At 40.3% G+C, this 14216-nt stretch overlaps 1 protein-coding gene and 1 non-coding gene across 2 annotated transcripts; both read right to left on the reverse strand.

Annotated features, from left to right (window-relative positions):
* Positions 1-632: 632 nt before the first annotated feature.
* Positions 633-3524, reverse strand: LOC141589732 (uncharacterized). Its single transcript, XM_074410357.1, has 5 exons — positions 2462-3524; positions 2304-2398; positions 2058-2165; positions 937-1712; positions 633-756 (listed from the first exon to the last, which is right to left on the reverse strand). Exons 1-5 carry the CDS (start codon positions 3522-3524, stop codon positions 633-635), a joined length of 2166 nt encoding a protein of 721 aa, XP_074266458.1.
* Positions 3525-7902: 4378 nt separating this feature from the next.
* On the reverse strand, positions 7903-8009 carry LOC141593842 (small nucleolar RNA R71). Its single transcript, XR_012521902.1, has one exon. It is a non-coding gene; the product is annotated as a small nucleolar RNA R71 (small nucleolar RNA).
* Between the last annotated feature and the right edge of the window lie 6207 nt (positions 8010-14216).

Genomic DNA, 14216 nt, shown 5'->3' on the forward strand with positions numbered 1-14216 from the left:
AAACCCGATTTTTCATGAGCTACTTCTATCCCTAAGAAGAATTTCAACTGGCCAAGATCTTTTATACCAAATTTTGTGTCGAGAAAATGCTTCAAATTATCGCTTGCTTTGGAATCATTACTTACAATAATCATATCGTCCACATATACCAATAAACCAAGAAAAATTCCCGACTTGTTCATTGTAAATAAAGAATAATCAGCGAGTGATTGGGTGAACCCATATCCCCGTAAAGCATCCGTCAACTTAGCAAACCAATTTCTCGAGGCCTGTTTTAAACCATATAGGGATTTTAAGAGTCGACATACCTTTCCTTTCGTGCTGGCTTGGAAACCTTGCGGTAACCTCATGTATACTTCTTCATCCAAGTCACCGTGAAGGAAAGCGTTGTTTATGTCTAATTGAGCGATATTCCACTTCTTTGCCACCGCAACTGCTAATAATAACCGAACACTAGTCATCTTTGCTACCGGTGCAAACGTCTCATGATAGTCAACACCCTCTATTTGAGTAAAACCTTGAGCCACTAACCGAGCTTTATGCCTTTCGATGGTCCCATCTGCTTTGAGCTTGGTTTTGTAAACCCATTTACACCCAATTGGTTTCTTCCCATCAGGAAGGTCGACAATTTTTCATGTCCCATTCTTTTCGAGTGCGTCAATTTCTTTCCCCATGGCTTCTCTCCATTCGGCTTGTTTCACAGCCTCATAATAATTCTTTGGTTCCCGAATGGCATCAACCGCTCCAATAAAATTTCTGTGAGACATAGAAAAACAACTACTAGTGGCATAATTAATTAAAGGATAATGGCTACCTTTTCTTGAAGACGGAGTGTTGGATGAGGGAGTTGCTTTGCTTGGGATGACACGAGTGGATTTACAGACATAGTCTTTCCGCTATGCTGGTTCAAATTTCTGCCGTTCTCCTCTTCCTAACCTCGTCTCCATTTCGCCTGTACCATTCTCCCCCTCAACACCATCAGTCCTGATTGTTTCAGCAGTGGCAGGAACTACCTCTATCTCGACAGCCGTGGCAGCAGGTTCCTCTGTTTCGACCTCTGCCTCAGTGGTGCTAGGACCCGTGTCTGGTGCAGTCCCAAAACCAGACGACGACCCAGGTAAGTCGTCAATAAAAGGGGCTGATTCAATGTCAGTAGCAGGACCACTGTTTACAGATGTGGTCTCGGTCTCAAGGGCAAAAGGGAAGACATTCTCATAAAAATGCACATCACGAGAAACGAAATGTCGCTTTGATTTCAAATCATAAACACACCAGCCTTTTTGGGTTTTGGGGTATCCAATAAAAACGCATCGAGTACCACGTTCTTTAAATTTGTCTTTAGGGCGTTGCTTATTGTGAGCGTAAGCGAGACAGCCTAAGACTCTTAAATTATCAAGGACAGGTGCGTGGCCATGTAATAATTCATATGGTGTCTTGCCATCTAAATTTTTCGTGGGAGTCCTATTGATGAGATACACAGCCGTTAAAACACATTCCCCCCAAAAATCGATGGGTAGGTTGGCTTGAAAAAGAAGGGCTCTAGCTTTTTCCAAAATGTGTCGATGTTTCCTCTCAACTCGACCATTTTGTTGCGGGGTATCAACAACACTGGTTTGAAACAATATACCATTCTCCTTATAAAACTGTTTTAACGGTCCCGACAAAAATTCGGTGCCGTTATCACTTTGGATGACTTTGATTTGTTTACCAAACTGTGTGTGTATCATTTTACAAAAATATGTCATTAAATCATACACCTCCCCCTTATCTTTCATAAGATGAACCCAAACGCTTCGGCTATGATCCTCAACAATAGTTAAAAAATAATGTGCACCGGATAGACTACTCACATGATATGGCCCCCATATATCACAGTAGATTAAATGAAATAAAGTATCATGTCTTTTATTATTAAGCTTAAAACTCAAACGGGTTTGCTTAGAGCGGCAATAAGAATCACAAATGAAATCCGAATTAATGGACAAATGTTTCGAAATCAAACTGCTGAAAGAAGGAAAAACATTATTTGAAGGATGACCAAGTCTTCGATGCCATACCCGAGCTTCATTAACACCAACACGTGCAACGACCTCTCCAACTCGTGTCATGTAATAAACTCCATCTCTCAACTCACCCCGTCCAATCTCCGTCTTCGTAGATTGGTCCTGTATTATACAAGAATTAGAATTAAAAGCCACTAAGCAGTTATTTTCACGAATAAGTTGAGGGATAGAAATAAGATGACACTTCAGATTGGGAACATATAATACATCCTGCAAATGAAAATTTGTTGTGAGTCTGACTTTGCCGTGTTCACTAGCAACAATTGTCGACCCATCAGGTAACCCCACAGTTGAAGGTGCACCCTGCCATGACTCATAAAGGACATCTCGACAACCTGTCATATGGTGGGAACACCCACTATCGAGCATCCAATCATTTAAATTTATAGAACAAGTACCTTGTAATTTCTCAATAGTGTCACCTTTATCACCGAGGAGAGACCGCAATTGCTCAATTTCTTCCGCCGTTAAATCTCGTTTGGAAGAAGTACCTTCATCAGCAGTTGTCGTAGCATTGACGGTCTGATTGCTGCTGCCTGACCCGCGTCCACGACCACCGCGTCCTCCTCTCCTTCCCCTCCCACGACCTCTGCCGCTAATTCCCAGTTTATCCCAACAAGTGGCCTCCGTATGGTACCATTTCTTGCAATGCGTGCAGCGTGGGGGTTCGTACTCCTTGGAATCAGACTCAGTGGTGCTACGATTTGTCTCTGTCCGTGCACTCATTGCGACTTCAGTAGCTGGTTTGTCACGAATTCGAATGACCGCCTTATGTCGCTCCTCTCTCAAGACGATTCCATAGACACGATTAAGAGAAGTGAGGTCGTCATCCATCAATAAATTGGAACGAACAGTATCATATAAGGAGTTGTTCAGTCCCATAATAAATTGATGAATTTTTTCTTCTTCTTTCTCCTTAAGGAATGCATTAGCACTACCACAGGTACAGGGTGGGATGCTACTATAGGTACCTAGTTCATCCCATAGAGTTTTTAAACTGGTGTAATAATCAGTAACGGATCGGTTACCTTGCCTGCACGCTGCAAGATCGCTTTTTAATTGATGAATGCGTGTTGCGTTCCCGGCTGCGTACCGCTCCTTAAGTTCCTTCCAGATTTCGACTATGGTCCCAGAAAAAGCAATGCTTGGATGCAATTTTTCGTCTATGACACTACGCAACCAAGACTTTATCATGGCGTTGCATTGACGCCAAGCTACAACCTCGCAATTTTCGTCCTCTGTTCCTTCAGGTTTCGGTACAGTCCCATCAACAAGCCCTAATTTGTTTTTCGCATCGAGCCCGTTCCTGACCGCATCAGCCCAGAGATCATAGTTCTCACCATTGAAAATGATTGAGGTGAGTTTGAGACTCGGACTTTCCGAAGGATATAAAAATAATGGTGAAGAAGACGGAATTGTTTTGGTTTCGTTTCCACCGGATTGATTTCCGATTTTTGTCATTGTGGAAATATTGTTGTGAAAATTGGATGGATGCTAGGATTTAAACCTGCTCCGATGATACCATGATAAACTGTTAACAAAGGAATTATGAATTGGCTTAAAGCCTTAGAATTGATTGAATGAATAAACGTAATACAAGGCTACAACTTATATACTGCAAATACAACAACCTAGTCAATATAACCCTAAGTTAGTTCCTAAGAAGAAGGAAACAGATAATCATACTAAGGAAACCGAATAAAAATATAGCCTAATATCCCGAGCATATTCCGAATGATAATATATCCTAATATTACGAGTATATCCCACATAACTCGTAATATTCAGAAGATATATTTCCATAAAAAGCTGTGGGGTCTCAAGACCCCACTATTCTATATGTGGGTGCGCCCCTACTTGAATGCATTTTTCACCAAAAAGAAAAAAAAGAAAAAAAAATCTTAATTTGGACGACAAACATTGGACTTTCCGACCGGTATACAGAAGTTATTATGCTCAGCCTGTCGTGCCACATAACAGTCTTGCAGCAAGTGAACGGAACTCGTGATCATCTTCAAGCGCGACAGCATCATGTTCGAGGACATTCATCCAAACTTCGATTCCTTGTCCACACTTTGTGCTCAACAAAAATACCATATTTTTGAATGGTAAATTAGTCATAGATACCCATATAGATGTTCCCCATCCAAAATTAACCTCATAAAATGGAAATCTAATCCAGCTACTAAACGCACAAACTTCTGCTTCACCTCCACAAATGCTTTCATTAGTCTTTTGCAAATCCATAAGACACTCTCCTGTTTTAATCTTTGGTAAATAACTCGTATCGATTTTATTCACAGCTAACCTGAGCTTGCCTACTGCCTCGGTGAATTCTATTTCTGGTTCGATTTGGGTATCAGTGAATGTAGTCCAGAACAGGTTCCCGTTGTAGTTCTCTGGGGTAGGTGAATTCTTTATTGTCCTCAAGTTTACGATTTGCGAAGCACTGAATATCTTTGGGGCTGTTGGTTTCGCTCTCGTAATCTTGATGAATTTCTTCCATAAGAAGGCACAAACGACGGATACTCTTGTCGGGGGACTCTGTAGCCGCTTGATGAGTGGTCATTTGGCCTCACTTTCCCCTTCTTCCCCCTACATTTTGTCCTAAATTTAGACGGTTTTGGCCTCTTTAGATTGCATTTTGTAGCTTTAGTCCCGTACTACGAGTTTATATCGTTTCATGCAGGTTTGGGACCCGAGGGACTAAAGAAGCTAGCTAAGAACATCACGGGACAAGTATGGGAAAGAAGATTAAAGAAAGGCTGAAAGTTACAGCGGGTTTTGTGCCGGTCCAGCACCGGCGGCCGGCCAACCGGCCGAGACCCCTTTTCCCCGCATTTCTATTTGGCTGAAAGTTACAGCGGGTTTTGTGCCGGTCCAGCACCGGCGGCCGGCCAACCGGCCGAGACCCCTTTTCCCCGCATTTCTATTTCTTTGTAATTTTCGGCCCATTTGTTTTGTAAACTATAAACACCCCTCCCCTAATTCATTTTAACATACACAACCCTAGATCTATATTTTTCATTACCAAGTTTGAATCTCTCATAATTAGTTTGCTAATCCTTCCTTAATTAGAACAAGTTCTTCAATAATTACTTCATCCCCCTACTATTAAAAGAATAAAAATTCTCTTAGTTTTCCCTCCAAAAGGCATCTAACTAAATAAGGTAACAAGTAAAAAATCATTACATTATTCTCATTTCAATTAATATATTCTTATAATTAAACTCTAATCTTTTAATTAAAATTCATATTTATGACTTTTTCATTAAAATTCATGGTTTATTAGGCAATCATTTCCATTTTCATAGATATTATTGTTCATCAGTTACCTCTAAAATTACGCAAACCTGCTTCTTATACAGCTTTTAACATAATTATTGTCATCAATTACACCCTAAAATTGCGTAAATCTGTTTCATATATTATCATTCATCATTTACACTCTAAATATGGTGTATATTTTAAAGGACGTAACAATTTTTATGTATTTTTAAATTAAAAATAAAAAAATATTAGTATAATTATTCGTAAATCGTCTTTTTAAGTTCGTGGTATACTGTTTTTACCTGTTTTTGTTATAAGGTTTATATGCGTTTTAATTAGATTTTACATTTTTACATCCCTTAATTGTAATTTAATGTCAAAAATTAGTTTCATGCAATGATATAGCATTATAGAGTTAATTTTAATAGTAAGTTAGAAATGGTTTAAGACAAAAATAATTTAACTTAAAGTGACTTTTAATGGTAATAAACTTTTATTTTCTACCTCTTACTAAGATTATATTAGTACATTATAACATTAAAGGTACGGTTAATTTATGCAATTAATTTAATGAGAATGTCTCTTTATAAAACAAAACTAAAAAATACCGTGATGTAGCACGGGGATCTACACTAGTTATTAGTACTAGAAATTGGGTTGTAACAAGATTGAAGATTTCTCCTTTCTTATTTCAATCCAAGTTCCTTTCTTTGCTATTGAATTGGTACAATTTCTCTCCTTAGTTTCATTTGTTTACATTTGCTTTCTCTTAAGTTTACTTTAGTTGTTTATGTTAGAATTCTTCTCTTTGTTGTTTGATTGTTGTTTTTCTCTCTCTTGTTCATCTTTTCCTTGTTCACCATTGTTGTTTTCACCCAAAGATTGAATCCTTGGGTTTCTTGTGTCAAAATTTGTGTCTTTTGGTTTAATCCTTATCCATCTTAGACTAATTTGCCTTTCCTTATAGTTTTGTTGAATTATTACATGATTAATTGTAGAATCCAATTTCACATCATGTTTATCCTTAAAGAATACATCTTTATTCATTGCCTTGTCTTAAAAACCATGATTAGTGAGTAGTACCCTTGCTAGGGTGCGATTGGGCACTTACATGAGGGATTAACATGTTTGATTCCATTTAAATAGTCAATAAGGGGAAATTGGTGGGGTTTACCTTAGAATTTATTTTGTTGATGTTGTAATTTGGGATTTTGGTTGATTGATGACCCTTGTCCACCAATGGGAATTGGTTAAGTCCTAGGTTGACCACCCATTTACTTCCTTGGCCTATTTGGGTTGAACCCGGGAGGGAGAGCCTAAAGAGGGTGCCTTTGGGAACCGGTTTGACTTTCACCTTTGGGAAAAGGGTTGGGAAGGCCGGGAATTTATCGTATGCTTAGTGACTCCTAGCAATAATCGACTACCTTTGGGATGGCGCGCGTCCTAGGGTCTTAGAGTATTGTATAGGAGAGTCCAAGTCATGAGCTCGGGAGGGAGTTGAGTCGGTAGGTCTAGTGTCCTATTGTGAGCCCGGGAGGGAGTCAATAGGCGAATTAGAGGCGTTTTCCCCCGCCTTGTATTCCCATGATGACTAATTGCCGGAATTAACATGATAATTATGAATGTTTGTAGCCTAATCGTGCCCTAGATCTTTCATATCTTGAGTAAAACATTATTCCAATTAGCTTCTTCTTTTAATTTAGTTGTTGTTTACTTAGTTTCATTTGCATGTCATTTAGTGTAGCTCACTTAGTCATTTTATCAATCAAACCTATTTTCTTCGACTTAGCTAAACTTAAGAATAATAACAATTGGTAATCTCTCATACTCCTTGTGATTCAACCCTCAAGTAGTGCAACTACACACGTTCACTTGCGAGGTTAAGCTTGAACCATCATGTTTTTGGCGCTGTTGCCAGGGAGTACATCTAGATATTAATCGTTTTTGTTCTAATTTAGACTAAGTCCCTTGTTACTAATCCTTTATTTCAATTGTTTAGGTCTTTTGCATGAGTAGGCGACAAACAAGAGGTCAACCAATATATCCTATTGATCTTGAAATTGAAGCTACGATAAGAAGACTAGATTCTTTAAGAAGAAGGGGTTTACTAGACACGCCATCGGTAGAAGAAAGTGATCAACAAGAAACCCTTGAAGTGTTTGAGAATCCGTTTGGAATAATAGAAGAATCTAACATCATGGGTGAACCGGTTCCGATAAGAGAGACTATGGCTCGTAAGCACATAGTCAATCTAAGCATCCAAAGGCCAAGAATTCAAGCTAATAACTTTGAGATCAAAAATGCCTTGCTCAACCTTGTTCAAGACAACCAATTTGGAGGAGGTCCCTTGGAGAACCCGAATGATCATCTAAATGAGTTCCTTGAGAATTGTGATATGTACAAGATTAATGGGGTCTCCGATGATGCGGTACACCTTAGGTTGTTCCCACGTTCACTTAGGGGTTCGGCCAAGGATTGGTTAAAGAATTGTGATGTAGATTCTTTCAAGACATGGGATGAGTTGGCTTCGGCATTTTTGAACAAGTACTTCCCACCCTCAAGAACGACAAAAGTCAAGAGTGAACTACAAAGCTTTACTCAAGAAGAGGATGAGACCTTATATGAGGCATGAGAGAGGTATAAGAGACTCCAACGGTTATGCCCCCACCATGGCATCTACGAGGCCGAGCTAGTGAACAATTTTTACAAGGGGTTAACCCAAGACCTTCGGCTTTCATTAGATGCGGGGTCGGGAAAAGGTGCCTTAGACATTTTGGGGCATAAAGCAGCAAAGGAATTAATTGAGGAGATGGCCTCACAGACTATGGAATGGGGAAGTGATAGACAAATGAGAAAGAACAAGAATAAGGATTCTAGCGCGGTTTTGAATGTGGAGGTTAAGGGAATGCTAGATGAACTTACCCAACAAGTTGCTTTGTTAAATTCCAAACCTTCAAGTTCCGATATGAGGCAAGTCTTGTCTTGTGAGTTGTGTGGGGAACAAGGGCACACTCCAATTGGGTGTCCCTTGATTGCACCCATCCAAGAGGAATGCTATGAGCAAGTGAATGGAGTTTGGGAATCCACGTACAAGCGCAAGGCAAGGGTTCAACAATAACAAAAACCAATTTGGTAATGGGAAAAGAACTCATCCTTTCTTGTCTTATGCTTCACAAAACATTCAAAACCCAACCACTTCCTCACTACAACAACAAGGTTTAATCAAAACCCTCAATTCCAAAGACAAATTCCACCCGGTTTCCAAGGAAAATAATTTGTCACTCAAAACCAACAACCATTTGGGGGTTTCAAGGGACAAAATTTCAACCAACCTCAAAACCAAAACTTCAACAACTAAAACTTCCAAACCCCTAAAAAACCTTCTTAGGAGCAAGCCTTTGAGCAATTGGTGATTGCCAACCAAAAATATGACTCAAAGCTTGACAACCACATTGCCTCACAAGGCCGGGTTAATGATGAAATAAGAGCATCCCAAAAAGTAACGGAAACCCATGTAGCTCAAATTTCACAACAATTGAGCCAATTGGCTCAAAATCCGGGGAAGTTTCCGGGTAACACTGTTAACTCAAAGGAAATGAATGCGGTATTCTTGAGAAGTGGAAGACAATTAGAGGAGGTTGAGAAATCTCCAAAGTGGAAGAGGAAAAGGGTAGCTAGTGAAGCAACGAAAGAACCACCGGTTGAAGTTGTAGTGGAAGGTGAGGTTGAGGTGGAGAAGTCAACGAAAGTGGACAAGGTTGACCCACCAAAGGAAGATGAACCGATCCCAACAAGAACTAAAGAACCTACTCCACCTCCAAGGGAGTATGTTGCACCAATTCCCTTCCCACAAAGGCTTCCAAGGCCAAGACTTGAGAAGAAATATGAAAAATTCATTGAAATTTTGAAAAGCATGAATGTTACCATACCATTTCTTGACATGATAACCGAAATCCCTAGTTATGGGAAATTTTTGAAGGAACTTGTCACTATGAAAAAGAAGAATGAAGGGGTACAATCCATTAACCTCTCTCGGGAATGTAATGCAATAATCACTAACAAACTTCCTAGTAAACTTGAAGACCCGAGAAGCTTTTTTATTCCTTGTTCTATCCAAGGGGTGAAGATAAAGAGAGCATTGTGTGATTTGGGAGCAAGTGTTAGCTTAATGCCTCTTTCATTGTTCAAAAAGCTACAATTTGAAGATCTGAAGCCTTCAAGGATCTCCCTACAACTAGCCGATCGTTCGGTCAAGTATCCCTTGAGAGTGATTGAGGATGTTCCTTTGATGGTAGGGAAACTAGTGATTCCATGCGACTTCTATGTCATGGACATGCCCGAAGATAACAATGTGCCTATTATTTTGGGGTGACCTTGTCTAGCCAGCGGTGGAGCAATGATTGATGTGAAGAGTGACAAGTTATCTTTGCAAGTGGGTGAAGACAAAGTTCAATTTGAACTTGCCAAGTCTATGGAAGCTCCATCTCTAGATGACACTTGTTGTATTGTGAACATTCTAGAGAATCCCATGGAGGAGCATGATCCAAAAGCTTCCTCTATGGATCCTTTGGAAACTTGTCTTGTCAATGGGTATGAAGTTGATGATAAGGATGTTGAAGCTCTTGCATATGTGTGGATGTTGGACTCCGCTCCAATTCATGAAGAAACTCTCAAGTTTTAAATGTTGGAAGTTGGTAAGAAGGAGGAGAGTTTCACGCCTCCTCCTACGGTTGAACATAAACCTCATCCCCCATTCCTTGAGATATGAGTTCTTAGGTGATAACTCCACTTTTCCCGTCATCATCAATAGTGAACTTGATGACACATAAACCTCAAAACTACTTTCTTTGCTAAAAAGGTTTAATGGTGTCCTTAGGTACGCAATTGGTGACCTCAAAGGGATTAGTCCCTCTTTGTGCACTCATAGAATTTTGCTTGAAAATGAGGATGATTCCTCCATTGAGGCACAAAGAAGGCTTAACCCCATAATGAAAGAAGTTGTGAGAAAAGAGGTCCTTAAACTACTTGATGTCGGTATTATCTATCATATTTCGGATAGTAGGTGGGTAAGCCCGGTTCATGTAGTCCCAAAAAAGGGAGGAATGACGGTAGTGAAAAATGATAAGAATGAACTAATTCCCACTAGAACGGTAACCGGATGGAGGATGTGTATGGACTATAGAAAATTGAACAAATTCACCCGGAAGGATCACTTTCTTTTACCGTTCATGGACTAAATGTTGGAGAGATTGGCTCAACATAACTACTTTTGCTTCTTGGATGGTTACTCGGGATTCTTCCAAATCCCTATCCATCCAAGTGATCAAGAGAAGATTACCTTCACTTGTCCATTTGGCACCTATGCATATAGGAGAATGCCATTTGGCTTATGTAATGCACCATCTACTTTTCAAAGGGTCATGATGTCCATTTTCTCCGATTTTGTTGAACAAGAAATGGAGGTTTTTATGGATGATTTTTCGGTTGTTGGAAAATACTTTGAAAGTTGTTTGGCAAATTTGGAGAAAATTTTGAACAAGTGTCATGAGTCTCACCTAGTGCTTAATTGGGAAAAGTGTCATTTTATGGTACAAGAAGGTGTTGTGTTGGGGGGCATAGTGTCCAATCGTGGAATTGAAGTTGACAAGTCTAAGGTTCAGGTCATTTCTAGTCTCCCATATCCCACCAATGTCAAGGGGGTGAGAAGTTTTCTTGGTCATGCGGGCTTTTATCGCCGCTTCATCAAGGACTTCTCCAAAACTGCGAGACCTTTGACCGAATTGTTAGCCAAGGATACTCCCTTTGTGTTCTATAACCGATGTCTTGATGCTTTTAATTGCTTAAAGGAAGCTTTAACAAGTGATCCAATTATACAACCTCCGGATTGGAACTTGCCATTTGAGCTAATGTGCGATATAAGTGATCAAGCCTTGGGCGCGGTTTTAGGCCAAAGGAAGGATGGGAAACTACATGCAATTCATTATATACTAGCAAAACTCTTGATGAGGCTCAAACCAACTACTCCACAGCGGAAAAGGAACTATTGGCGGTAGTTTTTGCTATGGAGAAGTTTCAGACTTATTTGGTGGGAACTAAAGTGATAGTGCACACCGATCATACTACTTTGAGACACTTACTCATCAAAAAGGAGTTCAAGCCTCGGTTGATTAGCTGGATACTACTACTACAAGAGTTTGACAGGGAGATAAGAGACAAAAAGGGAGTTGAGAATGTGATAGCCGACCATTTGTCCCGGTTGATTAACCACAATGTTAAGGATGGACTTCCCATCAATGACTATTTGCCCGATGGTCATTTGTTATCCTTATGTTTGGGAGAAGCACCATGGTATGCCGAGTATGTCAATTATTTGGCATGTGGAGTGATTCCTTATGGCTATGACTCGCACAAAAATAAGAAATTTTTCCATGACATAAGGCAATACTATTGGGAGGATCCTTGTCTATACAAGACATGTGCCGATGGGGTCGTTAGAAGATGTGTTCCGGAGGAAGAATGGAAATCTATTATCTCTCATTGTCATGATCTCCCTTGTAGAGGACATGCAAGTGTGACAAAGACCGGAGCTAAGATTTTGCAATGCGGATTCTATTGGCCATCGTTGTTCAAGGATGTTGCTTCTTATGTTAAGGCTTGTGACCGGTGTCAAAGGACCGGAAATATTTCCAAGAGAAATGAGATGCCCCAAAATTTCATATTGGAGATTGAAGTATTTGATATTTGGGGAATAGATTTTCAAGGACCATTCCCCTCCTCTTACAGCAACAAGTACATCTTAGTTGCGGTAGATTATATCTCAAAATGGGTGGAAGCAATAGCCACCCCAACCGATGATGCTAAGCTTGTGAGCAAGTTCAAGAGGAAGGTGATATTTCCGAGATTTGGCGTACCCCGTGTCTTGATAAGTGATAGGGGCACTCATTTTCTTGAGACCAAATTTGAAGCTCTATTGAGGAAGTATGGAGTTCAACACCGCCGTGGAATTGGATACCACCCACAAACAAGTGGGCAAGTTGAGATCTCAAACAAGGAAATCAAGTCTATTTTGGAGAAGACGGTAAATAGCTCAAGGATGGATTGGGCAATGAAGCTTGATGATGCTTTGTGGGCTTATCGAACGACTTTCAAAACACCGATTGGCACCTCGCCTTTCCGCCTAGTATATGGGAAAGCATGCCACCTTTCGGTTGAGCTAGAGCACCGAACCTATTGGGCGATCAAGTACCTCAACTTTGACTTAAAAAGCTCCCAAGAGAAGCGGTTGTTGGATCTCAATTTCTTGGATAAATTTAGGCTTGAGGCCTATGAAAATGCTAAGCTTTAAAATAAAGAACAAAGAGATATCATGACAAGCGGATCATTAGAAGAGAATTCAAGGAGGGCGAAATGGTCCTTCTATTTAATCAACACTTGAAATTCTTCTCGGGAAAGCTGCGGTCAAGATGGTCGGAGCCGTTCACCGTAACACGTGCTTTTCCTTATGGCACAGTGGAGGTTACAAGCAATGATCGCACTTTCAAGGTTAATGGCCAACGGCTAAAGCACTACGTTGCCAGATCGCCCCTCTTGAAGAATGTAAGCTCCATTGATACTTGTCTTGTCCGTCCTTGAATCTCATTTCTTTCTTGATGACTTGTCCGTTTACATAAGCAATATCATGACTTGGTCGAGCCTACGACGTAAAACAAGAGCGCTACTTGGGAGGCAACCCATGGATTTTTTAAATAGCATGCATATTAGCTAGACAATGAGGAATTTGGAAACATCATACTCGGCACGATGGAGTTGGTGTTGGAGTCTAGGAGGAATTCCGATAAATTAATTGTTTTTGGGAGAGTTGATTTTTGAAATGTTCCATCCTTGATAAATTCTTGATGCTTGAAGCAATGAATATGCCAAAAGGGGATCTGAGCCTGTGGACCGGCGGCCTGTTTACAACCGGCTCAAAACCCGCTGTAACTTTTGGATATATTTCACGTATGAAAGGGTGGAGAAAATGAGAAAAAGGACTCCCAGCCGGCGGGCCGGCTGAGAGTCACATTATGAGAAGGAATTCTGAGAAAGTCTAAGGGACTCCCATCCGGTCGGCCGGCTGATAGTCATATTGCACTTGAAAACTTTTCGAAAAACAAGGAGAAAGGGGTACCAGCCAGTCGACCGGCGGCCGGTCTCTGACCGGCGGCCGGTCTCTGACCGGCGCAAAACCCACTGTAACTTTTGACAAAAAATCAAAATTTCTCAAGGCTACCAGCCGGCCGACAGGCGGCCGGTCCCTGACCGGCCCAGACCCCTACCCTTGCTCCTTTATCACCTCATAACCACTCATTTTCTTATCACTTTCTAAAAATCTCTCTCTCTTCAAACACAAACACATCCTCCATCTTTTCTCCTCACCAACTCAACCCCAAATCCTGAAAATCATCATCAAATCATCCATATTTTGAGCTAAAACTTCCTTTTAACCATATATTATCACTCCAAACTCCATTTTTTAACACTAAAACAGCAAAAATCATCACTTTCAATTCTAGGGTTAGAGAAATCCGAAAATTCAACATCAATTTTTGGTAAGTTCTTTTCTCTAACTTTGCTTATTTAAGGTTTATTTGTCTTTTTAAGCATTTTTTTGTGGAAAATTTGGGGTTTAACTTGGGTTAATAAGGTAAGATATCTATTTGAGGTAGATGACACGAAACAAGAGGCCTAGAAACGATGCTAGCACTAGTGGAGCCGAGATTGCACCCGACCCAACCTTCCTGGAGGTCATTTTCATTTGCGAGGCACATAAGGTAAGGTTTTCTCACCTTAAATCTAGTGAAATTATCCCTACTAGATTTATTTGTCTCAATACCTTGAGAAGGC

This window comes from Silene latifolia, chromosome 7, assembly GCF_048544455.1.
Source record: "Silene latifolia isolate original U9 population chromosome 7, ASM4854445v1, whole genome shotgun sequence".
Classification (NCBI taxonomy): domain Eukaryota; kingdom Viridiplantae; phylum Streptophyta; class Magnoliopsida; order Caryophyllales; family Caryophyllaceae; genus Silene; species Silene latifolia.

Excerpts from the sequence above, each read along its gene's own strand:
- LOC141589732 (XM_074410357.1), bottom strand. The coding sequence starts at position 3,524 with ATGACAAAAATCGGAAATCAATCCGGTGGAAACGAAACCAAAACAATT. Across the intron at positions 2,399-2,461 it reads CACTATTGAGAAATTACAAG|GTTGTCGAGATGTCCTTTAT; the intron begins GTACTTGTTCTA and ends ACCATATGACAG. Across the intron at positions 1,713-2,057 it reads TTGGTGTTAATGAAGCTCGG|TTTGGTAAACAAATCAAAGT; the intron begins GTATGGCATCGA and ends ATACACACACAG.